The sequence below is a fragment of the Cheilinus undulatus genome, linkage group 7 (genome assembly GCF_018320785.1).
Source record: "Cheilinus undulatus linkage group 7, ASM1832078v1, whole genome shotgun sequence".
NCBI lineage: Eukaryota > Metazoa > Chordata > Actinopteri > Labriformes > Labridae > Cheilinus > Cheilinus undulatus.
The window spans coordinates 28,250,973-28,278,421 of NC_054871.1; the positions used below are offsets into that span (position 1 = coordinate 28,250,973).

The 27,449-nt window shown below is 40.4% G+C and overlaps 3 protein-coding genes across 11 annotated transcripts in view; 2 read left to right on the plus strand and 1 right to left on the minus strand.

The window, feature by feature from the left end:
* Window positions 1–117: 117 nt before the first annotated feature.
* fh (fumarate hydratase) lies at window positions 118–2,067 on the minus strand. Its single transcript, XM_041791596.1, has one exon. The coding sequence runs from the start codon at window positions 2,023–2,025 to the stop codon at window positions 526–528; it is 1,500 nt and encodes a 499-aa protein (XP_041647530.1). The 5' UTR covers window positions 2,026–2,067; the 3' UTR covers window positions 118–525.
* A 2,120-nt stretch (window positions 2,068–4,187) lies between these two features.
* Window positions 4,188–23,448, plus strand: hdgfl2 (HDGF like 2). 3 transcript variants are annotated; one of them, XM_041791653.1, is made up of 16 exons: window positions 4,188–4,412; window positions 4,920–4,996; window positions 5,564–5,705; window positions 5,911–6,096; window positions 6,452–6,571; window positions 8,725–8,793; window positions 8,900–9,080; window positions 11,008–11,092; window positions 11,185–11,482; window positions 11,582–11,715; window positions 11,836–11,903; window positions 12,079–12,149; window positions 12,241–12,342; window positions 14,139–14,295; window positions 14,396–14,513; window positions 22,318–23,448. In XM_041791653.1, the coding sequence occupies exons 1-16, from the start codon at window positions 4,341–4,343 to the stop codon at window positions 22,412–22,414; spliced, it is 1,977 nt and encodes a 658-aa protein (XP_041647587.1). In that variant the 5' UTR covers window positions 4,188–4,340; the 3' UTR covers window positions 22,415–23,448. The 3 variants fall into 3 exon arrangements, with proteins under 3 accessions (XP_041647587.1, XP_041647588.1, XP_041647589.1); XM_041791654.1 differs by having other exon boundaries at window positions 8,903–9,080; XM_041791655.1 differs by lacking the exon at window positions 22,318–23,448 and adding an exon at window positions 15,602–17,341.
* Window positions 23,449–24,614: 1,166 nt separating this feature from the next.
* ap3d1 (adaptor related protein complex 3 subunit delta 1) overlaps window positions 24,615–27,449 on the plus strand; it is a 37,074-nt gene continuing 34,239 nt past the window's right edge. For all 7 annotated transcript variants that reach the window (XM_041792278.1, XM_041792281.1, XM_041792279.1 and 4 more), the window contains exon 1: window positions 24,615–24,935. In XM_041792278.1, coding sequence (XP_041648212.1) covers window positions 24,840–24,935 — 96 coding nt within the window. In that variant the 5' untranslated portion in view covers window positions 24,615–24,839. The remainder of the gene's footprint in view (window positions 24,936–27,449) is intronic.

Sequence of the window (27,449 nt, forward strand, 5' to 3'; positions counted from 1 at the left end):
TTGAATTCCTTGCAAAGATTTTTTACTGTGAAATAAAAGAAGCATAGAGCAGCTTGAGTTACACACAACCTGTATGAGAATAAAATACTGAGTAAGAAGCTGCATTGAACAACGGCAGAGTTCTCAAATTTTTTATTGAGAGAAAGAGATGTTCCTACTTTTTTGTATGGAAGCCCTAAGAGGACATGCATCTATGTATTTTATTTTACTCAGATTTCATCATAGGTTTTTTCCTCCACATTTTGACTTCTTTATGAGACAAGACCTTTTTTATTGAGAAACTTAGGTTTTCTAAAAAAAACCTTGTTGTTTTAAGATCAGGGCATAAATACATCCAGATCTTGAGAGAATAGGTGTAAATTACTCAGCACAGGAAAACTGAGTAAAATAAATTGTATAGTTGCATAGCTGGTAGGGCTTCCACAGTATGTTATTACAGCCTGGCTCTTATTAATTGGAAATCCTCTTTTGTCACATTAGAAAAGGTATCTTTTGTGTTGTGGTGTTTTATGTGTCCTCTTGAGTTCACTTTGGCCCCAGCATCTCGCTTGGCTTCACCCACTGATCAAACTGCTCCTCGGTCAGGTAGCCCAGCTCCACGGCGACGGCCTTCAGTGTGGATCCCTTCTTGTGAGCAGTCTTGGCGATGGTGGCAGCTTTGTCGTAACCGATGTGCGGGTTGAGTGCGGTGACCAACATGAGCGACTCGTTCATGAGCTTGTTGATCCTCTCTGTGTTGGCCTCAATGCCCACCACGCAGTTGTTGGTGAAGGAGACGGAGGCATCGCCCAGGAGCCGAGCCGAGTTCAGTACATTCTTCACCATCATGGGTTTGAAGACATTAAGCTCAAAGTGTCCATTGCTTCCTCCGATGGTGACAGCGACATGATTACCCATCACCTGGGCAGCCACCATGGTCATGGCCTCGCACTGAGTGGGGTTAACTTTGCCAGGCATGATGCTGCTTCCTGGTTCATTCTCTGGTAAGATGAGCTCTCCCAAGCCAGAGCGAGGTCCTGACCCCAAGAAGCGAATGTCATTGGCAATCTTCATCATGCTGACAGCCACAGTATTTAGGGCTCCACTTAGCTCCACCAGAGCATCATGGGCAGCCAGAGCTTCAAACTTGTTGGGTGCTGTCACAAATGGCAGGCCTGTGAGAGAGGCAACAGTGGCAGCTACCTTCTCAGCAAAACCGATGCGAGTGTTGAGTCCTGTTCCTACTGCTGTGCCCCCTGCTGCCAGCTCATACACCCTAGGCATAGCACTCTTCACTCTCTCAATGCTGTACTTCACCTGTTGGACATAACCGCCAAACTCCTGTCCCAGAGAGAGAGGGACAGCATCCTGAGTGTGTGTGCGCCCGATCTTGATGATGTCTTTGAACTCTTCAGCCTTGGCAGCGAGAGCATCATGCAGAATTTGCAGGCCAGGCAGCAGCACTTGGTGGACCTCTGTGGCTGCAGCAATGTGCATGGCAGTGGGGAAGGTGTCATTGGAGCTCTGACTCTTGTTCACGTGGTCATTAGGGTGGACAGGATCCTTGGAGCCTAGTTTGCCTCCTAGGATCTCAATAGCTCTGTTGCTGATCACTTCATTGACGTTCATGTTGCTTTGAGTTCCAGATCCAGTCTGCCACACCACCAGAGGGAAATGATCGTCCAGTTTACCAGCTGATACCTCGTCTGCAGCCTGGATGATTGCATCTGCTATCTTTGGGTCGAGGCCGTAGTCCTTGTTGACTTCGGCGGCCGCTCTCTTCAGGATCCCGAAGGCCTTGATCACTTGGATGGGCATTCTTTCAGATGGTCCCCCTATTTTGAAGTTCATGGTTGATCTGACAGTCTGGGCGCCGTAGTACTTGTCAGCTGGGACCTTGAGCTCACCGAAAGTGTCCCGCTCGAGCCTAAAATCAGAGCTGGCCATCTTGGACGTGCAAAGGGGAAGTTTAGAGTTAACACTGACTCTTTGTAAAGTCAGGAGGCTGCAGTTAAACTGCCGGACGCGTCGCAGAGACCGAATCATGGCTGCTCATTAGAGGTGAATCCGGGGGGAGGTCAATGCAGCCTTCCACATTGTAAGCTGTCATTGGGTGGATAGGAAATTGACCGCACGTTAGCCAATAGAGAGGCGAGGAAGGCGGGACATCCGCTGGGATTGTCGTATCGCATTAGACGAAGGGGATATCTCATCCGGATTGATGAAGCATTTCACAACATTGAACGATTGTGTTTCCGGTGTGACAATCTTGGCTATCTTATTTAAGAGTATAAAAGTCAGGGAAATTACATAATGTAAGATGTAATAATTTTATGTACCCCTAAAAAAATGAAGACTTTTACAGACCAATATTGACTCAGAAGTGTTTAGTATATAAATGGTACATGCATGGTCTGGGACGCTGTCTGGCAGGGTCCTAGATGGCTTTTCAAAAAAAGAGAGGAAAGAAGAAAAAGGCAAGAAAAAGGGTTCTGACTGGTCCTGGGTTGACTTGCAAGCAAAGTCTTAACATGGGGTGACTGGTGGAAAAGCTTCACACATGACCAGTGTTTCCACAAAGACATGAAAACCTGCACCACTTATAAAAGACTAAAGTTGAAACGCGTTGAAAGCATGGTGGTTTGAAAGGGAAACAGGTAATCATACTTATGGTAAGTCCAGCTGCAGGGGGAAATTGTGCAAGCAGCTTCTGTCTGCAGAGGCGTACTTTATCATTAAAAGGTAGACAATTGCCTGGGGCCCAAGGCTACTGGGGCCCAGAGAAGACACAATTAATTGTATCCTCTCTCCTGTACCAGCCGGTTTTCTGGCCGTTTGGAATTTAAGGGCTTAACACACTCATCAGAAGTATGGAGTAAGAAGTAAACTTGGTTATAGATTTTTAGAAAGAGGAGAATCTCAGGATTCTAACAGTCCAGCAGTAACATCTCACAGATACACAGCAACAGGAACTAAAAATTAGTGTGAGAAAACCACAGGAAAAAACTCAGGGTGTGTGCTAGCAGCCTCCTCTGTCGTTTAGTCATCTAAAAATCAGTACAAAAGGTAACCCTGGTATCAGGTGAGGGTAAAGGTCCAATAAACAAAACTAGCATCTTCATTTAGTCCCAGAAACACTAACTTGAAAAATCATCAATAAAAAAACACTACAAAAACACTGCTTATTTCCAATGTGACATATTGTGCATTTAATTATCTGTTTGTCATGTCTGACAGAGGTGGTGCCTTTAGGAAGGTTCCCCCTCTCTGTGCCTTGTAGGCTCTAAAGAACAAAAAAAGTGCAACCACAATCCTTAAGCCTGTTTTGGCTTGGTAATGTAGACCACTATATGAGAGGCTGTAGTAAGTAAAACATGACCGATGAGACAAAAAATAAAAAGTCCAAAAATAGAACAATTTTTCTTTGAGTAAATCATCTTCTTTTCCTTTTCCCTCTTTTATGTATTGAAACCCACATGAAAACTTGGGATTCATATAGCTCTAATATAATTTGGTTACCAGATGTCCATTTTGAGTCTCCAATTAGATAATTTGAATCTGCCTGGATAATTCTACGAAAACTATTGCTTAACAGTAATTTTTGGCTCATGTTGCATCAAATTTTTGTTCCAGCATGTGGCAATAGCCCATTAAGTTTCTTAGTTTGATCACAGCTATAACTTAATCAACAAAGTTAAAAACAAAATATTGAAGCATTAGACTGCATGAATAAATTAAAAATGAAATATGTTAGACTATGTGGTCAGAAGAAATACAGAAAACTACATTTCTATATTTTCAATGGTGAGCACTGTTGTTCTGTGGTTTTATGTTTTTTATATAATCCAGTCCCAGTCGTCCATACATCATTGCTGTGTTAAGACTTATTTACAAAGTTTCAAGTCACTCTTTCTGTGATAAATAAGAATTTGAAAAGGGGAGAACAATGAATGTGGGGGGCTTCTATCCCTGTCTTTGCCTTGGGCTCCAAAATCGCTAAGTCCACCACTGTCAATTTGCATGAATTATGAGCTTCCTCTGTATCACGATGCATCCTGGATATAATTATTTTCCGAACCACAAATAATTATTTCAAAGTTCCATGTTGTGGGAATATTCTGGCAGATAATCCTTTATTTTGAAAAGTAACTCCCACATATCACCGGAAGTACTTAGCGTATTACTGCTAGCTTCACTCTGCTATCTCTTCTCGCGGTAACGTTAGTGTACTGTTAGCTTGCTAGCTAACCCCATCGTTTCCAGGTTTCGTGTCGACCTGAAAAACAGCAAACGAGGAGAGACACGGATATACTACGCAACTAAATACTATTTAAATCCAGGCTGCACAGGGGAGCGGCACAATGCCTCACAACTTCCAGCCCGGAGACCTGGTCTTCGCTAAAATGAAGGGGTACCCCCACTGGCCAGCCAGGGTAAGCAAGTAACGTTAGCAGCAGCCGGAGGGGCGGAGGGGATGAGCTGCTCTCTATGGGACGCTGGAAAGGTTTTCTGTGTATCATCGGCACTGTGTAACATGGGTATCCATCATAGGAATACGTATCCTTAATTTAGTTTATTCTGGAGCGGTTATTTTGCATGTCAGGTCCACAGTCAGAGCACGAGATGCATAATCTCTATAAGATGATGGCCTATCGTTAATCTGCATATAGACGTACAGCAGCGAAGCTAACGTTATTTTATCACTCACAAGAGATATGATTTATGGCTTTAAATGAGAGGCCTTGACGAACAAAAATAATAATTATTATGATGCATTATATGTCAGTAAATTGAAAGTACATGTACAATGGCTAATTCATAGATATGACCACTTCAGTCACCAGGTACAATCATGTCTGAGTCCAAGGAAACTTCTGTGAAGTACAGTTTTATACCTTTATTTTTCACTTCAGTTTAAACAGAGCCTTGTTTGATTTCAGATCGAAGATGTGGCCGATGGGGCAGTGAAACCACCTCCTAACAAAATCCCTATTTTCTTTTTCGGGACGCATGAAACGTGAGTTTAACTTTATCATAATAGAAGTAACTGAAATTCTCTTGATTTATAGTAGAATGACTAAGATTCACTTTGTTTTAAATTAAACTTTTTCATAATATTGGTCCATTTTATCACATCTCTGGTGCATTAGCCTTTGGTCACTCCTGATTTACTTGGTTATGCTTATTTGAAATGTTGACCCTCTGAGTCCTCTGTCTCTGTTCTATACTCTTTGAGAGAATGATGTGAGACAAAAGTAATTGTCTCACACTTCTATTCTTCAGTGTCCTTTCTCTAGGTTTACTCTCTTTTGTGAGTTTCCTGTTGATCACTGTATCGTGACAGTGTGCAGTATGTTTCAGAGAGATGTGTTGATATGTCTGCTCTGGCACCAGACACCATCTGTTTGACAAGATGGCACCTGCAGTATATTAATCCATCACTAGAGGGCACAGTGTGCTGCCTGACAATCTCAAGTCAGTGCAGACTTTGAGCATCCCTCAGTGCAAACCTTTTGTTGATGATTTTATGTTTTTGTTTAATTGTTTGAGCTTAACACAGTTTCTTAATCTCTTTGTCTAACAGAGCTTTCCTTGCTGCAAAGGATCTTTTTGCCTATGAAAAGTACAGAGAACGCTATGGGAAGCCAAACAAACGGAAGGGATTTAATGAAGGTTTATGGGAGATCCAGAACAATCCACATGCCTCCTACAGTGCTCCACCTGTAGTATGTTTCCTTTACATCAAAATTTCAAGAGCATTTATATTTTAACTTATCCACATACTCTGAAAGATGTATTAAAATAAGAACAGGAGTTAGATTCAAATGTTTTCATGTAAGAGTTTGCAGGCCGCTGTGTTTATTAACAGGAAACTTATCTGTTGTCTTGTATAATTATTGTTTTGTTTTTTTTTTTGTTTTTTTTTTGCAGCCAGCTAGCTCTTCTGACAGCGAGGGCAACAATACCGGAGGGGGGAGTGATGAGGACGAGGACGAAGAAGAAGCCCAAGTGCCTAAGAAAGCAGAATCAGGAAGTGAGGTGGATTCAGATTCTGGGAGTGAAGACCAAGAACAGGGAGGGGGAGGGGGAGTGAAGAGAAAGCAACCACCTGCTAAGGTAATTAAAGTCACATTTCATTCTCAGTGGGAATAAATCTACTCTAGAAAGTAATCAGAAAAATGTCTTTCTTGTTTACATTAATTGTTAAAAAAAGGAGGGAGTTGCATTAGTTTCATCTAAACATTTATCCTTAGATACTTAATCATGGGTTATCTTTGAAAGTCTGAAAATAGGAGGTATCAAAAAATAAATTGTTAAGTCTACTGATAGCTTAATTTTCTTTGAATACCAGAGCTGTAGCATTGAGAAAGGCAAACAGAGAGCCTGTTTAATGTGACTCATCAAATAGATCTTTTGTCATATTGTTGATACATTCAGCTTTTCTATCGCAAACTTTCATTTTGTGTTTTAGCGACCTCCGCCTCCAAAAAAGGCTCGAGGCTCATCAAGTGACCGAGACGAAGAGAGTGGATCCCCCTCTGAATCAGATCCCACACCTTCAGAATCTGAGTCTGGGAAAAACAGTGACCAGGTAAGCACACAGGTACACTCACACACACACTGGCTTGATGGTAGGATGATCTAAAATGTTACAGGCCATAAATGTAAGGGTTGTAATAGACCAAAGAAAAACTTGGTCAACAGAAATTATTCCCACACACGGACAAAATTATTGGTCATTAGAGGGAAGAAAAGAAAAAAAAAACAAACACCAGCATTTTTAACTTTTTTATGTAGTACTGAAATAATAGCTGATTTAGGGCGCACTCACACTAGGCCATCCGGTATGTTTGGCCAACGTGAGTGCAATCGTTCTGTGCTTCGGCGCGGTACGCTTCGTGGCCCCGGCACGGAAGGACGAGATGAGCCTAGGCACGGCACGGATGCAAATGAAGGAGCACAAGCACAGGAATGTGACGTAACATGAAGTAACAACAAGAAGACCCGCTTCAGAGTGCAGAGAGCACACCAGGCAATAGCTGCATGCTAGAGACAGCTGGATTTTTTTCTAGAAAGAGAGGGATCTTTTTATTTTGTGTTGTTGTATTTCAACAAGTTACAAAGATTTTATCAGATCTGAAGAACTTAACTTCATACAGCTCCACTACGACCTCGTTCTAATGGATCCAAGTCCAGTCCACATTTCTGACCAGTTTCTAGCAACGTCAGGCTTTAACGACAGTGAAAGGTTTTTTTGATTTGTGAAATAAAGTTTCTTTCCTTGTTTGAGTCACATACAGCAGCTCACAGGATAACAAACACCTTTCATCCTCTGTGCGTAAAGAAGAGTCTGCCAAATACACGAACAAGTGTGTGTCAGGGTTAATCACAGGGCTGATTGAACCTCTCTGAACGGAACATCGTTTATTAATCCTGTGGTGTTTTTACTTCCAGCTCTTGTCAGATGGTATCAGATGGTTAAAATTGCCTCCGGGAGACATGACTTTTGTTGTTTTTGAAAAGAAAACAACTCACTGCTGTTCTTTTGACAAAGAAATGTCGTCAAGTTCTGATAAAGCTGGCACTTCAGCAGCATCCATGCTAATGTCTTCCGCCATAATTGCATTGGCCTCTTGTTGCTGCTTGCTTATGTCACGACTCCACCGCCACTGAAAGTACTGCCCTTTGTCGCTGATTGGTCCTGTCACTTTGTAACTGGGCCCAAACGGTTCAGAGGGAGCTTTGCAAAATGGATTAGTGAGAAACAAGGAAACGGGCGTGTCCATCTGCTTTGCAAGGTTATAAAATTGCTCTACTCTCTCTCTCCTCACTGGGCTCTGTATAGTTAACGTAGTCTACTGATCCCAGTACTGGTGACATAACCACAACTCAATAACCATTTACAGTTAAATAGAAAATAACTTCAGATAATTGTTTTTTAAGGGTTTATTTTGGGCCTTTTTTCGCCTTTGTTGGAGACATAGGACAGCGGATAGAGTTGGAAATGGGAATGAGTGAAAGAGCCACAGGCTGGACTTGAACCCTGGCAGCCTGTGAACGTGGCTTACAATCTAACCACAAGGCCTTCTGCACCCCCCCCCCCCCCCCACCACCACTTATTTTTTGTCTTTTTTCATAACAATAACGAGTACCAGGATGCACTTGTTTTAGCCCATGCTTTGAAACTGACAAACATGATTACCAGAAAGCATGTAGCGTAGGGCTTGATTTCTGAGGTGAACAGAATATTTAGTCGACTAAAACGATGAAAAAAAAAATGTTCGCTGACTACCATTTGTTTTTCATGTGGAATACTGGACAAAGAGTTGCTAAGAATAGATCTCTGCTGATAAAAGCTGACTAGAAGTAAGTTTACTTTTCGTCAATGACGCTATAATGAGACTGAAATGTTACGGACTGTTGGACATTAAAAATCCATAACATTTCTCCACTGCAACATGTTAAATTAAATGAAAAGGACTTAATAAAACAGATTTGCTGACTGGTAAATTAAACAGTACACGGTAGGTTGTGACAAAGGGCTAAGCTGTAAGACTTGCAGCGCCACTTCACTACAAACAAAAATTTTGTACCTGCACCTTCCAGGACATTTATTGATTTACATACTTTGCACCACATTTTTTTTTGTATATCAGCACTCCTGGTAGACAAAAAAACAACTAAAGCAAGTGATTTGTGGGTATCATCCCTAGTTAATGCTACATCTTCGTTTCCTTGTTACAGGATTTCACTCCAGAGAAGAAATCTGGTGGACGGGGTGGAAAGAAAGCAGGTGGCAGAGGGAAGAAGAAGGTGAACCACCAATCAGCTTGAAATATTAATAGGTATCAAATGAGTTTTTTGTTTTTTCTTTTTTTTTTATCTTTGAATTGATCTCTGTTTCTCTCTGATGTCTCAGAAGGCCTCGTCTGGATCAGACTCAGAGTCGGGGTCAGGCTCAGAGAAGAAAGCACCAGACAGCGACTCAGAAGACGAGAAGCCACGACCGGCTCTGTCTGGCTCTGAATCCCAGTCTGGCTCAAAGTCTGAGTCAGACTCAGATCCACCTCCCAGGAAGGGCCCACAAGCACGCAAGAAAGGTTTGGAGGCAGTTTTATTCAGGGTTAGACTGATCCATTTCAGCAAATTTCTAGAATAGAATAGAAAAGAGCATTATTGTCCTTGCTAGGTTTCCTGTGGATCCTTACAATGTCTTGAATTTTACATTTGAAACTGAAGTCCATTAAAAGTCTAAAAAGTCTTATTTTTACTAGTGAGAGGTCTTGAATTTAGAAAGCACATTGGCAAAGATATATCTTTACCCAATCTTCATTTTCTAGCCGACCATATAAGATTTTGATCATTCTTTTCAATGTATAATGCTTTTACACGTTACAGTTAACCACATTTACAGCAGTGCTGCCTGTACGTTACCTGTGTATGTGCCAGGCTTGCACCCTCAGTATGAGCTCGGCTCAGAGAGGAGCCTTCAGTGTTAGAGAGATATTGGTAAAATAGTTAAAGAGGGGAAGAATTCAGCCACAAAGTAAGGACTCCTGGGTATTAAAGGCTGTCCCAGTAAACAGCAGAAAAATGGTGGCAATGAGGTGACGGCTATGCAGTGCATGCATTGATAGGTCTCTGCCCTCCTCTCTACAAAATAATGAGCTGTAAATGTTTAAGAGAAAGTAGTGATCTCATGTTAACAAACCAGCATTATAGTGTTGTTTTAAACTCAGATGTACTGCAATATATATATTTCAGTATGTGAGCGGCAAAAACAAGGCAAATCATCTGAAAAGCTATAAATCAGTCACTCATGCAGGAAGAGAGGGGAAGGGACTCAGAGTTTATTAAGTTTTTAAACTTTCAAATATGTAAAATTAAAAAATAAATGAAGTCCTTTTGCACAAAATTAACATGTTAATCCCCTTATTTCGATAAAATCTATAAATTATACTATTTCATGTTTTGCTTTATGTAAGGTTAGCTTGAGACATCTGTTATTTTTTAATGTGTTACAATGGTAAACAGGATTCTCTCATGATATTTGAGTTTTATCTGAAACTATTCTGATTCACAGGGATCATGTTATGAATACACAAATTAAAGCCCATTAGAAATAAAGCTTGATAAAAAATAATGACATTACTTTTTAGATTAATAATCAATAATTTTATCTTTCTAACTGTTTCATAAATATTCTGAAGAAATCAGGATGGTCAGTTTTAGATGCACAATATTTTCTGGGGAACGCCAACACCTCTCTTATTTTATAGTACCCAGTGTGATGAAATCAACTCTGTATTGTTGTAAAAAAGTTGTCCAGTTCTCTAACCTTTGGGTTACCAAGTTGCCTTCTATAAATTGGCTCAGCTCTGTTTTATTTTTATCAGGTCTTCCTTAACAAAAAGGGTTATTCTGCTTTTAATAATCAAACTGTTTTGAATCAGCTTGGCACATCTGTAAAAATATATGAACATCACAAACATCACCACACAGAATTTTGGTAGAATAGCTGCATTAAATGCTCTGGAAACAACACATTTGGGCATTTATGGCCAAAACTTTCTTTGTCTTATATGATTTAACATGTCATAAACAGAACATTAAACTAGAAAATTCAACTCTGGTCCAGTGTACTGAAAACTCTGATATGCCTTCCTTTTTTTACTGTTTGCTGTGCAGAAAGTGGCATTAATTTTCCTCAGTTCAGATCTTTAAAAAATCTTAAATTTGTTTTTATAAAGCATGTTGGAATCCTGCTTTGCTGTAAAATCATTTAAAAGTAGTTACCAGTAAGCAGCTTTTTGTCAGCGGTAGAACAGCTGAAAAACCCTCAGTCATAAAAATACACCTTAAAAAACATTAAAGTAAGAAACGTGTTGCTTACAAACACTTGTGGCAAAGTAATGTGAAACAATTTGCCACAACAGCATCTGAAATAATTAGAAGAAAATGTCTGTAAAGAAAGGACTTGTATCACTTCTTTTGTTATTTCACTTTGATTATTTTTCCTGTCTACAGAGAAGCCTGCACCAAAGCCTCGTGCACGCAAACCCAAACCAGCCCCGGCAAAACGGGCGCCTTCATCCTCCTCCGACAGCGACAGGTCCAATTTTTTTTCAAGACTTTATGCACTATGACTTAGATAGGAATTGTTTATTCTAAGATTTATTTTCATAAGAAAGCTTTGTATTTTAGCAGTGACAGTGAAACCGACCGCATCAGTGAATGGAAGAAACGAGACGAGGAGCGCAGGCGAGAGCTGGAGGAGCGACGGAAAAAAGAGGAGGCTGAGGAGCTCCGCAGGCTCCGTGAGAGAGAGAAGGAGGAGGAGGAGAAGAAGAAAAAAGACAAGGATAAGAAAAAAGGGAGCGACAGTGACGACAGCAGCAGTTCAGATGAAGGTGTAGATGATCATCCTCTAAAGAAGTCAAAGAAGCCCCCTCCACCCCCGATCCCTGCACCTTCAGACTCCGATTCTCCACCACCTGCTGAGGTACAGTAATAACATTAGAAATGTCAATACTTTGACTTAAAGTATGTGCATTCAGCCTGATTCAAAGGAGGTAATTTATTTTCCTACTCTCGTGAAAAGGCAAAGAAACCCCCCAAGAAACTTGATCAGCAGAAGAAGGCAAGAATAAAGAAAGAGAAGGAGAGAAAAGAAAGAAAAGAGAAAGAGCTAAAAGAGAAGAAAGCCAGACGGTCAGAGGAGAAGGCCAGAGCCAGGTGAGTGCACAATGGGGAATACACAACGGTATACAAAGCTCATTAGAAGAGCTTCATTAAGATTTCATGTACATAGATCACACAGTTTCCTCTCACCCCTTCTCTATCTCTCTCTCTTAGATCTAAGCCTGAAAAACCCAAACGCAAACCAGAGAGGCCGCCAGAGAAGAAAGTGGAGAAGAAAAAGGGTCAGTGTTTTATGTAGTAGCACAAAGTTTTATAAACACTATTCTTTTGCACAGCAGCTGGGTAGAGGTGTTAGTCTGTTGGAAACTTATTTGTTTGACTGAGACACTGCAACATGTATATTCACATCAGGATAACTTATATGGATTACTTAAACTTGGTTTGTTTGCTTTGCAGAACCATCGCCAGAAGAGAAGCTTCAGAAACTTCACACAGATATAAAGTTTGCACTCAAAGTGGACAACCCAGTAAGTTGCAGGAATTATTTTAGTTTCATTTTCCTTTCTTTCTCTGTGTTAATTACAACATGAAAACTGGATGAATTGTTTGTGTTCTCAGGACATAGAGCGGTGTTTACAAGCCCTGGAAGAACTTGAGGCAGTGCCTGTCACCAGCCAAATCCTCCATAAGAACGCTGAAGTTATTGCCACACTCAAGAAGGTGACATGTTTGTCCACTAATTGACAGTCCATGTTTTTTTCTTTATAACTTATCTTACTTAAAAGTAAAATTAAACTCATAGTTAAGGGTGTGATGAGACACTTGGCCCATGAGATGAGACGAGAAAGAGTATAAGAGTAGAAAATTATTTTATTCAAGTTAGATTCATAAAATGCAAAGATTGCCGGTCCATTTAGAAAAGTTTTGAACTACGAATCGGCTTGAACAGGATATCATTGCTTACATGTGGTTTATGTCTTGTCTAGCCATGACTCAAATATGCAGTTAGCAGCACTTCATATCAAATATTCATGCATGTTAATAGTGCGTCATGTCCTCATAATTTGACTTCCTGCTGCTACAATTCTCGTGGATATTGTTAAATTTGAAGGAACCTTACTTTTTTGAAAAACATTTTTTTAAATCTGAGTATAACAGACTGAAATTTAAAAAGCGGCATTGATTTAATTAAACTAGTTCTCATCCTCTATCAGGGATCATCACCATAAAAAACATTTAAATAAATCTGCTTGTAAATAAGATGTTTGCTGTAATCTTCAGGATATTTTTGCCTGAAATTGTTTTGTGGTTTGTTCATTTATTAGTGACTACACATCTCAGTTTTTTGAGCCGACAAAGCACTCTATGGCTGTTCAACTAAGTTAACCCCAGCAGTAAACAATAGGCTGTTATGTTACTCAAGTAAAGTTTCTGATTGATGAAACATGCAGCAAACAGCTGATAGAAGTGTGACAAACAGTTGTGTGATAAGTTGAGTGAAGTTGAGGCAGCAGGAGAGGAGCAGAAGTTGAGGAACAAAGTAATGATTTATTTTCTTTAGTCTGCTGGTGACATGTGGCTCAAGAAGTGATTCTGAGAGGTGATAGAGGATCGGCCGTGCTGTTTCTTTTCTTTTCTAGCCGCCACACAAACTATTTCAAAGTGTCAGGAGCAAAAGCAGCAGGAATCTTTAGGCAACTCTCGATTTGATTCGATCACGATTAAAATTCATAAGGCTACCATTTGCTTCTTAATCGATTACTGATGCATCTTGATGCACTTGTTTTTTCTTTTTTACATTTCTGTTCTCGCTGTGTAAAGCATAATAAAAAAAATTACATCTATGTTTAGAAAAAAGATATAAATTTAATTTCCACTATCCTCTAATTGAATGTGTGTGTAAACTGGAAATTTACAAATACACTGAACCAAAGGTAGCATCATCCTTTTCTTGTTACATATCTAAAATTACAAACCAAAAATGTCCTTTTCACAAATGAACAACTGGTAATCTAAATCTTACTGTTACGCTCTGTGTGTCAGAGTTTCACCTTATTGTCGATTATCGATTATTGGACATTTTGTAAATCAATTAAGAATCTTACGCCTTCACAACATGATGCATCTAGGAATCGATTTTTTCTTCCACCTCAGCTGGACCACTTCATGGCAGCTTCTGCTCTGCATCTACGCAGCCTGTTGACATTTTTACCTCAGCGAGAATTCTCGTACCGTTTTGGTCTTGCAAGATCCTGTGGCACGAGATCTTGTCACACCCCTCCTCAGAGTTGATATGACTGAAAAATATGCATTGGTGTTCCAATGAAAACTGTGATACAATGGAGAAAATGTGATCTTTAATTCAGCCATATGTTCATTTAAAGATTTTATTTTACATGGTTACTACTAGCTTTAGTACCTTGGTGTCAAATAACTGTAGGTATCAGTTTGATTTTTAATTTTCTTCCGTTTCTTTTTTCTTTACTCTTTGTTTTGTGTTGTTTTGGATGATTTAGATTCGAAGGTATAAAGCCAGCGCTGCAGTCATGGAAAAAGCTAGCGATGTCTACAACAAGTTAAAACTTCGCTTTGTGGGCAAGCCGGAGGTGGTAGTTAAACCTAAAACAGAGGATAAAGAACCAGAAGACGATGAAAAGCAGGCAGAAAACACAGGTAAGAAGCCACGACTTTCATCATGCATCCATCAGTGTGCTACGTAACCTCGTTTTTAAAAATTTTTAGAATCATATTAATCTAGATGCTCTTTATCTAGACTCCACTCCAGTGAATGGAGAATCTGAACAGAAAAAAGATGATATGGATGTCGAGGAAAAGCCAAAATCACCTGCCCAGGTGGAGAATAATGATGATGCTCCTTCAAGTCCTAACAGGTGAAGTTAACATGTGGAGCAGTAGAAAATATCTTTGCTCTCCATGTGTCACAGGGGATTTACATGATAAAGAACAGATCTGGTGATGGGAATCTCTCATTGAAAAAGGGCTATATTCAGGTTTAAAGTCTAAAGAACTATCAGTAAATGGTCTGTAAACACTCCATTAAGCTGGATAAAGTTGAAAACGCAAACTCATAAAGAATGACAACTCTGTCTGAATTTTAAATTTAGACTGTTGGGAAGTTTTAGCATATGACAGCTGTCACTATAACAATATAAAAGAACTGTGTACTTTGGCATTTAATTTTTTTCCCATCCCATCATAAGTTACTTCAAGTTTCAACTAGGGTTAAAGTGATTGTAAGGTGTCACAGTTAATCGATCCTAAAGGTGCTGAAACACTTTTTTTTACCTCCGCCAAGGAGGTTTTGTGATCAGGTGGGTTTGTTATTAGTTTGTTAGCAACATAACTCAAAAAGTTATGGATGGATTTTTTTTTTTTTTTTAACTTTTTATTTGTAGTTTTTTAAATAGAACAAGAGGCAGGCGTAATAAAACATTAAAAAAAAAAAAAAAAAAAAAAACCCAGATAATCATGAGGTCTTGGATTGGTCCAGACTAGAGGGCAGCAAAACTGCCTCATTCAAATGCAGAGTGCAAAACCTTGTGGTTACAATATACACATATCTATATATGTAAACACATACACTGATATACATATCCGTACAAACATACAAACACATGTGGCAGTTATCAAAACACCAGTAAAGCACTAGCTGGCCAAATAAAAGTTCCATTTTTCCCATCGTTTCTCTCCAAGCTCTTTTTGAAGTCGTATAGAATGAGTCATCTGTTCCAGAATATGCAGCTGTTTTACAATGCTAACAAAGAGACCAGCCGATGGACCATTTTTCTGTAACCAGCACTTTGTAATGGCTTTTTTGCTTGCAACAAGCAAGATTTTTAGAAGATAGGTATCATTACTATTGAGACCATTAGGAAGATGTCCAAGATAGAGGGATGTAAATGTTGTACTGATAGTAAAACCCAAAATTTTTGAAATAATTGCTGCTACCTCCTTCCAGAAGGACTGAATGAGGGGACAAGTCCAAAACACATGGGCGTGGTCAACCTCAGTCTCTCCACAATCCCTCCAGCAGGGAAGCTGGTTGCCTGTTTGCTTTGATCTCTGTTTAGGAGTAAGGAAAAAACGTATCAAGTTCTTCCAACAGAAGTCCCTCCATGTCCAGGAGTTTGTTGAAGATGACCGTGTCTCCCACGCTTTTAGCCACATTTCCTCTGTTATTGTAATGTCCAGTTCTTTTTCCCATCTTTGTTTAACATAATCCGTATTATCATTTTTAAGTAATAAGATACCTTTGTACAATTTACCTATGAGGCCTTTGTTGCTACTGGAATTATAAGCATCAATAAACAGCTGAACAAGTATTGGTGGTTCTCTTGTACCAGGGCCTTTCACCTTTTTACAAAAGTAATCACGGAGCTGTAAATATCTAAAAAAGTCAGCCCCAACTAGTCCAAATGACTGACATATGGTATCAAAACTGTTAAATTCCCCCTTTTTAACAATCTTACACAGTGAAGAGATACCTTTATAAGCCCATTCTCTAAATCTAAGATCTTGCGATGCCGGTGTAAAGTCTGGATCATACGCTGGCCATCGAAGTAGCTTAATCTCATTTTGGAGTTGAAAACTTTTGACTACCTCTGCCCATACTTTTAATGAATGATTTACCCATTTACTTGTTGTTTGTGACAAATCCTTTTCCCTCATTACATATCCAAGCACTGATTGAGTAGGTATATCCATCATGCTCAACTCCATATTCTTCCATTTCGCTATATAGGTTGGATTACACCAGTGTAAAAGGGGTCTTAATTGTGCTGACATGTAATAATCCCTTAAAGATGGAAGAGCCATGCCCCCCCTCTCTCCCGGCAGCTGAAGGGTGGTAAATTTTATTCTTGGTCTTTTCTTATCCCAAATGAATCGTGAAATATGTTTATTCCATTCTCTGAACTGTTTTTGAGGTATTTCCACTGGTAGTGATAAGAAGAGGTATAATAATCTGGGAAGAATGTTCATTTTCACTGATCTAATTCTGCTGCCGAAATCAAGAGGGAGCAAGCTCCAGCCACTGAGGTCCCTGTATATTTCTTTGTTAATGGGGTGATAGTTGATATTATACAACTGTGACAGGTCTTTGGGGAGGTTTACTCCAAGATATTTGATATGCGAGGAGTGCCATTTAAAGTTATATTTCGCCAAAAGTCCTTGTGATGGAGCATAATTAAATATCATGACCTGAGTCTTATGGACATTAAGAACATAACCTGAATATAGACCATATGTTTCAAGTCTTTTCATAAGTAAAGGCAGACCTGTATCTGGATCCACAAGCGTGACCAGAACATCGTCTGCGTACAGACTCACTTTATATTCTTCTCCTCCCATCATAATTCCTTTTAATTCTTTATCCTGTCGAATCATTTGGGCCAAAGGTTCAATAAACAAGTTGAAGAGGCTAGGGCTGGCAGGGCAGCCCTGCCTACAGCCCCTTTGCAAGGTTACAGAGTTAGAGAGACTACCATTTATCTTTATTCTTGCAGTAGGAGAGGAGTAAAGTACCTGTATGCATCGGATGAAATTCAGGCTAAAACCAAATCTTTTCATAACAAGGAAGAGGAATTCCCACCCGACGGAATCAAAAGCCTTTTCAGCGTCCAAACTCAGAATAATAGAGCTAATTTTTCCTTCATGTATTTTCTCAATTACATGTAATGCTCTTCTTATATTGTCTTGAGTTTGTCTATTCTTTATTAAACCCGCTTGGTCCTCATCAATTAACAGAGGCATCACTGCCTCCATCCTCTTTGTTAAGATAGTTGCATATAATTTATAATCTGTGTTTAAGACGCTTATAGGTCTGTATCCCCGACAATCCATCCTATCCTTTCCCTCTTTTGGGATAACCGATATAAAAGCCTCTCCCCAAGAGGGAGGGGGAGATCCCCCCCTCAATATAAAATTAAAGCATGCTTCTAATAAGGGAGTAGGTGATTTCTCATTGATTTATACCACTCCGTGGGAAACCCGTCTGTACCGGAGATTTATTAGAGTTCAAACTTGAGATAGCACTCTCTATCTCCTCTACTGTTATTGGTAGGCTAAGTTTATCGTTAGCTTCTTTACCTAGCATAGGAAGGTCTAGGGAGTTCAAGAACTCATTAATGGTTTGTCTATTTGGCTGTTCTGGCTGTGAATAAAGGGACTTGTAGTATGTCTCAAACACTTTTTGTATATCATCTAAGTTGCTAGAAATCTTATTTGTTGCCGGGTCTCTAATCTTATGAATGCAGTTGTTTGCTTGTTGTTTTCTAAGCCTCCAGGCTAACAATTTAGAAGCTTTTGGGCCTGCTTCATAATATCTTTGCTTCATAAACCTAATGTTTTTCTCAACTTCCTCGCTAATATTTTATCTATTTCCTGTTTCACATTTCTGATTTGTTGTGTTGTATATGGATCCTTATTAGTAATGCTCATTTTTTCTAAATCTCTCAGTTTTTCCTGCAATGTTAATAGCTTCTGGGTTTTAGTTTTTTTCAATAAAGCCATTCTGGCTATGATTTTCCCCCTGAGAAAAGCTTTGGCTGCGTCCACAATATACAAGGATTCACCTCCCCATTGTTATTATCCTGCATATAAAGATTTAGGTCTTTCACCATAGCATTTCTGAAAGGAGTGTCATTTAGCATTCCAGTGTTTAACCTCCATAGTGTTTTACGTCTGCCATCTAAATGTAATGTTAAGTAAACACCAGAATGATCCGAGAGAGGTCTCTGGCCTATTCTACAATCTTTCAGACGATGCATATCTTTTTTAAACATAAAAAAGTAGTCCAATCTCGAATAAGCCATATGCCGAGCAGAATAAAAGGTATACCCTGGGGATGATCCACGCATGGACCTCCACACATCAACCAATCCCAAATCTTTTAAAATCCTATTTATACGTTTTTCAATTGAGTTCCTCTTTCTTTTCCTATTAGTTGTGTCTAGGGAGGGGTTTAGAAGCATGTTAAAGTCTCCTGCACATATCAGGGTCCCAACCGCCTCCAAGCAATCAGGTTAAAGATCTTTTTATAAAAACAAATATCAGTCCCAGGAGGAGAGTAGACATTAAGCAGTGTCACTTCCTTTTCATCTAATTTCCCTTTTATAAGGACAAATCTGCCTTCTTTATCTCTTATTTCTGATAAAAATTCAAAGAGTTGAGTTTGAGATTAAAATGGCAACTCTTTTTTTCCATTCCTATAAGATGAAAAGAAGGTGTTTCTAAAGCCTGTTTTTTTCAATTTATCATGTTCGACATCGGAAAGATGTGTTTCCTGCCAGAATGCAATGTTTATCCTCTCCTTTTTTGTTTTAGATATCATTTTACTCCTCTTAATCGGATTATTTAGCCCATTAACATTTAATGACATTATATTATAATACTGGTACTGCATTTAAATATTTTTGTTTGTAATTTTACCACTGTGACCTTCCAGACCTCAAAAACAGAAAGGAAAACATAAGAAAAGATTCCTGCCGAACTATAATACAAAACAAAGAACTGTGCTTCCAACAAAATAGGTATTGTGTCACCTCGAACAGTGAGGGGGGATGGCCACGGGGTGGGGCCCCTCATCTACTAAGTAAAGTGTGTGGCTATTTATTTGTTGTCGACAGGTACCAGCCTCCACCGTTAATAAAGAAAAGAGCTATACATATTTCTATATACAGCCTATACAAATAAAAAGGGTAGGATAGGGTTATTTTAAATGTCACTGACTCAATCCCTGGTGATAGTAGAGCAGCCTCGAATCCAAAACAAAACGTAAACAAAGTTTTTTCACCATCATATTCACTCTATACAGAATAGTCCATGCCTCACTCATCCTCTACTGCTGCTCCCGGTTCCGTTCTACGGTATCCTTTCAGTTTTTCCCGAACCTGCCGCTGGAACCGGTCCTTTTCTCTCCGCCGTGTCGGTGTTCGGTCGTTTCCCACGGCAGAAGTCGAGCCAGCATCTCCTCCGTTACTGCTTTCTTCTTGGTGCTTTGCTTTACTTCACCCACCGTGAATCCTCGCTTGCGCAGGTCCTCTGCTGCTTGTGCCGCGCTGTTGTGCTGGACCGTGCCCGACTCATAAAAGATGCGGATTTTCGTCAAAGGAGTTTGAAAGCGTATTCCGTTTTCTTTCAGTGCCCTTTTAACTGGTATATATTCCTTCCTTCTGATCTGCACGCCTGCTGCTGCGTAATCATGATCGAAGTACACTCGTTTGTTTTGAACAAGTTCCTTCCTCCATGCCGTGTACAGTATTTTCTCTTTAACCGAGAACTTAAGGAACCGGACCACAATAGACCGTGGCGCGGCACTTGCGGGAGGTTTTGACGCCAAGGCTCGGTGAGCCCGTTCAATCCCCAAGTCACAGTCCGGGCCAAGATCAGCTCCAAGTTCTGACTTGATGAGGTTTTCCACAAACACTGCAACAGACGTGCCTTCAGCTTCCTCCGGGACACCATAGATCCTAATATTATTGCGCCGAGAGCGTCCTTCCAAATCTGCTACTTTATCCTGCATTGCTCGTTGATCACTCAGTAGCTGCGTTAAGGCATCTTTCACTCCGATATCCCACCGCTCCGTGTCTGCCGTTCTCCTCTCCAGCTCACCGATGCGTTTCACTGTGCCATCGATCTTGTTTGTTGTATCTTGTATCTTTTTATTGATTTCTGACGCGAATTCGTCCATTTGTTTTTTAATGTCCTCCCGAAAACACGTTCGGAATTCCATAAGATCGCTTTTCAGCTCGGCTTGGAGTGCTGCCATCCCCGTACATACTGCTTCACTCACCACCTTACGGATCGAGTCCAAAGTTTCGTTTTCAGTAGCACCACCATCTTGTTTTGCTAACCCCTCGCTAGCCATGACTTCTTTGTCAATTTCTCGCTCGGTGTAGGTTCTCAGCCCATATCCTCCCTTCTTGATTTTGTCCCCGTTCATTGTTAGGTCCGAATGTATCACTTTTAAATGGATTCGAGTTCTATATTAGGGGAAAACTCACAGCTGGTACCGGAGCTCTGTTTCTAAGCTGCCATACTGTGTAGGGCGCCACCGGAAGTCGTTATGGATGGATTTTGATGAAATTTTCAGGAAATGTCAGAAAAGGCATAAGGAAGAACTGATTAGATTTTGGGAGTGATACAGATCACCGTCTGGATCCAGGAATTTTTTAAAGAATTCTTCACTATTGAGAGATAGGGCTAATGGCGGAGGTCTGTGCTGTTACCATTTTACACCAGGAGATGGCGGACATGAGTAACTGCAATCCCAGCAGCATTTTGTGTGTGTTTCTATTCAAAGTTTTGGAGTTTATAGAGTTTGAAAGATGCACGCCAAATCGAGGAGATGAGTCGGAGCATAACACAGAGAACGACAGCGAATTGTAGCAAGAATACTCACAATGCTGGGAGGAATAGAGGAATATTTACCCTCTGCCATGACTTTCATTCGTCTGGTGAGACCATGGGTGAGACTGTTAGTGCATCTGTTCGCACCGGCAGGCAATGCTTCCACCATGTTAGTCCACCCATAGTGAAGCCAGTGCTTTGCCTCACCATGTTTCCGCTCCACCGGGGAGGGAGTAATCGGCGCATGGGGCGGATCCTGGATATTTTTTAATTTTTCAAAGGATTCTTCACTATTGGGAGATAGGGCTAATGGCGGAGGTCTGCGCTCTCCGAGTGTTTTTCTAGTTGTTTCTATTCTCACTTGCAAATAAGGGGGTGGAACATCATTTTTGGCACAGCTGCACGGAACCAAAACAGTGACATCAGCTGTGGTGCTTTAGCAGCCCAGCAGCTTGTTGGCAGCATAACTTCCTAGGCTACGCTACATTAGCTTTACTATGACAGAGGGACCAGGCAGTGAATATTTGTGTCCCCTGAAGAAATAAGGGAAGTTGTCGATGTGTGGGCATTATGGGGACAACACCATTGACCAAGGACTAATTCAAGATGACAGAGCCCATGTCTGCAAAACCAGATTAAAACAGTTTGGGCTAAGGTGACAGACAGCGTACAGCATGACATGCAAAAATAAACACAATAACTGAGGGATATTATGTGTGAAAAGTTACTAATCAAAACATTGAGTTGGTCTGAGATCAAATCTAAACGTAAAGGCGTTGTACTCTCCAGGACGTTGGATAGTGACTGTTTTTGTTGTTTCCTCCCATTTGTTTGAAGTAAAAATGTCAGACATTGAGGTTAATAAACCAGGTATGAAACCCTAACATCAGGAACATGCAGACTTCCAGCACGATAAAGTATTTAGTGACTGTAATTCAGTTTTTGACAGTCAAGAGAAGTGTGTCTTTCCTGTAAGTGGGAGTGGTGTGAGCACATTCAACAGACATGCCTGTAGCATACGAGTGCCGACACTGATGCTTAATATTTCATGGTTTTGAAACTTAATCTTATAAACTCTGCTTTTTATGTTGATAAAATTTGTCCTGGTGGTTAATAAAACAGTGTTGTGTTGTATATCAAAGTTAGAGTAAAAGTTGTCATGGCTTTAGACAGAGTTTAGGCAGATATTATAACTTTACTTTTAACTTGAAAAAATGAAGCCTTGTTGCCAACCACGACAAAGTAGATGTGAGCATGCTGCCTGCTTAAATGTACACGTTATCTATTCCCAGGGCTGGTTTTGACAAATGACATCTTTCTCATCAGGTTGAGCCCAGGCAGCCCTGCTGAACAGACACACACATATGAAGAGGCAGAAAATTCAATCTCTGCAGAGACAGAGCCACCTGCTGTAGAGAGCTGAAAGACCGTTTACCCCAGCTGCAGTGGACCAAGTGCTAAAAACGGTGACCTCTTTGTTTGACGTCATGCAGTGCTTGGAAGCCAACAACACTGCAACACACACCCAGAATTTTCTCCTCTATCTGTTACTAAGATGTTGATGTTTTGGACTTTTTGGAGTACGATGATATTAAATCAGAAGAGGCCCTGCTGCTCAATCAGTTTGGTCTGATATTCATAACAACAACAAGGAGAAGCTTACTAGTTTGATAGATTGTGGCACTGCGTGAACCCCTTCTGTTTCTGAAATGTACTTTTTCCTTTTATACGACACTCGGCCCGTCCTGGACCCTGAACCCCCCCCCCCCCCCCCCGCTCCTGGCTACTTTGTCTTTCTACCACATGAACTCCTGTTTTTGTCTCTGACATTTTTAGCACTTCTAACCAGAATTTATAGTGGGGGGAAGTATGAGATGAAATGTTGATGATTCTTGTTGGGGAAATTGGGCAGAATTTTTTTTCACTTGAAGATTTTGTGGTGCCCTTGCATCTGTTGGCTTCGTAATTCATAAAGCCTACAAAACATCACAAAGGCCTCTTGACTGTGTGTATGGCATTGTGAGATTGGTTAAATACAAGTTGTGAGTCTTTTATGTTAAATATTTTTTAATTATCTGATCTTCATCCAGTTAATCCAGTCTGAAATGTAAAGCCATTAATTAATTCAATTAAAACTGTTTCCAACTGGGGGTCCACCCACTTTTTTATAGCCTTGTTTGCAAATACTTGCATCTACAGTTGACTGAAATAGTAATAATTGCCGTGGAGTTGGACACCTGCACTCTAGTCTCCTCATAGTGTCTGCTTTCAGTAGCTTGCATGATATATGGAGTAACTGTACAGATGAACTGCCCTTAAAAGCTATTGAGATCTCATGTAGCTGCAGCATATTTGCCATTTTCTGTTATACACATACAACAGGTGTTTTTAGTGCTATGTAAATTGGAAAAGCATTTCTATCACTGAGTTGAGACTTTAATAAAAAATCTCAGCATGGCTTTGTTTTTCTGGATTTATTATAGATTTGTAAATACATTTCTGATGGTGCATGAGTAAAAAGTTGCTGAAGCAGCAATTAGAATCACAATTTATGTTGTTAATTTTCTTGTGTGGAACTTTTGATTTGTGTCAATTCAGGGTTCATGTGCACAAAGCGGCCTGCTTTATCTGTGTAGGATTTTTTTAAAGTTAACTTTTTTAATAGATGTATCGTATACAAAAAGTTTAGCAGTGAAAGTTTTTAAAAAGGCTGTTAAAGCGGTGTGGTGTTGATCACTTTGACACTAACCCTCTGGGACACCACACAATATAAAACTTCATAGAAGTAATCAATCTTTATGCTGATAGGCTTGTTTGCTTTTTGTGCTCATAAAGATGTAGCAGTATTAATATCAGTCTGTTTCATAACCAAATTAAAGCTCTGAGCTTTAACATCCAACCCTGCATCCTCATAAGTGGACGTTACATTCCCTGCACCATTTCTCTTAATTTTGCATAACTTAGACCTGTTAACCTCGTTCGTGGGCACTTTGTCTTCCGTCTTTAAGTCACCAAAGCACACTGCAATTGTCATTCTACATTAAAGGTGGCTATCATTCCTACCGAAATGTTATACCGATAGTTGAAACTTGTTCTTCTATGCTTGGTAATGATTAGAGTTTGCAAATTTGACACATTTTATAAATAGTTACAAGCTACATCACTGCTAAACAGCAAGTGCTCCTATGAGGACACTGGGACTTGGTTATTGTTTTGTTGTTCAGTATAACTTGGGAAGGGTTTTGAATGAAACCACCAGTTTTCAGGTAAAAGTGAATAAAAATGATTTTGCACCATTCTGCCAAATAGACGACTTTGCACCTAATAGGGTGAATGTCCCATGTTTAGCAACACAATTGAGTCTTCATTGTCTTCATATGAGGGCATTTTTAAAACTACGTTAAAATAAACTCTTATTAACAGATTTGGATTTCCAATATAGTGAGGAATTAAAGCACAGAATGCATTTCTAATATCTATTCAACACACTTTGTTTCTGTTCTCAAATTGTCACTGTCATTCAACAGTTCCTTTTTTCTGATCAGGGGACTAGACCTTTAATTCTCTGATTCCCATATGAGAGTCTCGGATAATACTCAAGTCAGCTGACTTTCGACGCCATTTTGTCAGCCATTTCCTACACTGATCCATTGCCAGCGTCTCTGCACAGCACAGGACGCCCCGTCTGGCCTCAGCTTCATCTGCCCGGGCTTGGTAAACAGCAGCCGACCCTGCACACACGGTCCCGGGTTGATGAGACACGGCTTGGAGGGTCGTTCGGCACCCACTAGACCCTCTGGAAGGCGCTTGGCCCCGCGAGACAGAAGCCGTACAAGTCACAGGCAGCCATGGCTTTGAAGATTGTCAAAGGGAGCATCGATCGGATGTTCGATAAAAATCTTCAGGATTTAGTACGTGGCATTAGGAATCACAAGGAAGATGAGGTAAAACGATCATCGAGAAAACACTGTCACCTGGAATATTTTTCGCCTCTTACTCATTTGTGTTTTTCTTGCTCCACACGTATCCCCGTTACCGTTATCACTGACTAGCTAGCTAACGTTAATAGCTAACGCTAGGCAAATTAACGTAAGCGTTTGGTAGGCTGGTCAGCTAACGTTAGCGCGAGCTCAGTCATTCAACCGCTAGCTAACAGTTATTCAAAACAGAAGCTAGTGCACCCGATAGATAGCTAATTTGACGTTTGTCAAGTAACAGGTTATAGTGTTCACTCTTGTGCGAACTTTGTAATTATTATCAGCGCGGTTTTAAGAGAGGAGGGTAATGAGGCGTTGTTAACGACAGCTAGCTAACCTGGTTAACTGTCACCCAGTTAGAGGAAGCAGCAGTAAGAGATTACTCTCCTTTAGAACCAGTAATCATACCAGAAGCAACGGCGTATATCGGTCTTGAAAGAACTAGCACATTAGTCATTTACTACATTAAAGAAGAGGTTATGTAGAGAGAAGAATGAAGGTAGTCGTTATAGATGAAGGTTATACAATTCTCTCTGTTGAGGGCAGCAGAATCACATCACTATTGTTTGGATGGAGTGATTTTCTGATGTACAGGCCTAACTTATCCACCTGAGTAACTTAAAGATGGAAAATTGACTGGTTGAAACCCTAGGTGTTGGTATTAAAATGGTATCTTAGTTGTATAATGATGTGAATTGACTCAGCCAGCCTCTATGTTGGTGCAAACATCTCCACCAAGCTGATGTCATCCCTGTCACAGCTCTGTAGTGATGACAGTCATCACAACAGCACCCAGACCTGGGTGGAAAAGGGTGAAACAAGCCATTAGAGGGCACTGTTTGGGGACAGGTTTCCATCTTTCACTTCTGCCTGCCTTTCTTCAAAGTTCTGCTTTGTCTAACCTTGTTCCTACTCTGAGTTAAAGCTTGGATTGGATGGATGTGCTTTGCAGGATTAGAATCAATGGATGGTTGTTGCAAAGAGCCACAGCACTGTGCACACCTGTCTCCAGCTCTAGGTCTGGTGTGAAATGTAGAGGGAGGGTGTTTAACCTGAGGGGCTACATTCGTGCTTGATTTTTCTCACAGCATGGCAGATTGTGCTGCTACTTTCTAACATGAACAGGCATTTACAAACAGCATCAAAACCTGCAGATCTGACCACATGTGCACACATATTGCACAGATACTTCACCAACGAGTCTTAATGTTAAGGAAACCCTATATCTTGTTAAAGCCTTCAATCCTTGATCTCTTGATTCGATGTATGGGCTAAGCTGTTCACCAGTAGTAACCCAACCTGGGCTGCCAGGATAATGTGGTGGTTGCCCAGTCAACAGTGGACAGTTTGCTGAAATATTAATACGTTACGTGTGTGTGCATGCCGGAGTGTGTGTTGACTTTTTCCTGGCTAGCCCACAGTTTCTCATCCACTGCATTTGTTTCTCACATGTGTGTCTTTGCATACTTCATTCATCCACTCTCCCGCCCATTTTTTCCCAACAGCACATTAAAGAAACTTTTGAGATTGCCCTAAGTCTAGTTCTGTGTAATTACCAGTAAGAATTAAAGGCTGATGTGTAATTGGCTAATACTGAGCATGAAGGAGTATGGGTCTTGTAGTCCTATTTGTGCTTAGCCAGCATCAGAGCTGAAAGGTTGACCTTGTTGGCCCATTTGCAACTATTTCAGTTATTTCAATGAGTTCTGAATTGTTCATTGAAGAAGGATGAGTATGATGGGGAAGTGAGTCTGTGTGGAGATCATGTGTTGAATCCCTCTAGCCATGCCAGTCTTGGCAGTAGCAGTAGCAGCAGAGCTCAGCGCCCCCCTCCTCTACCTCCTCCTGTCACTGTGCTGTCTCATGACTGCACACACATGACCAGCACACACTCTACAGAGCTATATGTGTGTGTGTTTGTTTTGCAAGGTTGCTACTCTCAACAATGGCTGACTGATTACTCTTTCTAAAGGTGTATCTAAACTGTTTCTCCACTCTTTAATGAAATGCTTCTTCTGCTGACTATCTCAGGAAATTTAGCACTATACAGTAGAAAGGATCATGGGAACAGCCATTACCTCAGTCAGTCATTCATTCAGGCGTAAGGCTCTAGGAAACACTCATTTGCTAAAAGAACCGGTTGACCAACAGTGCATAAACCAACCTGTGTGTTAGAACTGTGTAATCACTTTGATACTTTTTAAATCTTAACTAATTTATTGCCCTGTAAGCAAGAGTGGTATATTCCAGCAGTAGTGTATTGCAGCCTTAAGGCCTTGGGTGAAAACATCATCATAGGCAAATTATATAGTTTATTGCAAGTCAGTTTTGGCCATTAGGGAACAAAATGTTCTTGCTGTATTCGCAAAAGGTAGGTGCCATAATCAGTTTGAAACATAGGGTTGTGATGAAACCAGCATTTTCAACGTCGACACAATTCTATTTGAAATAAAACAACACCCATAATGTGTTATTTCTTAG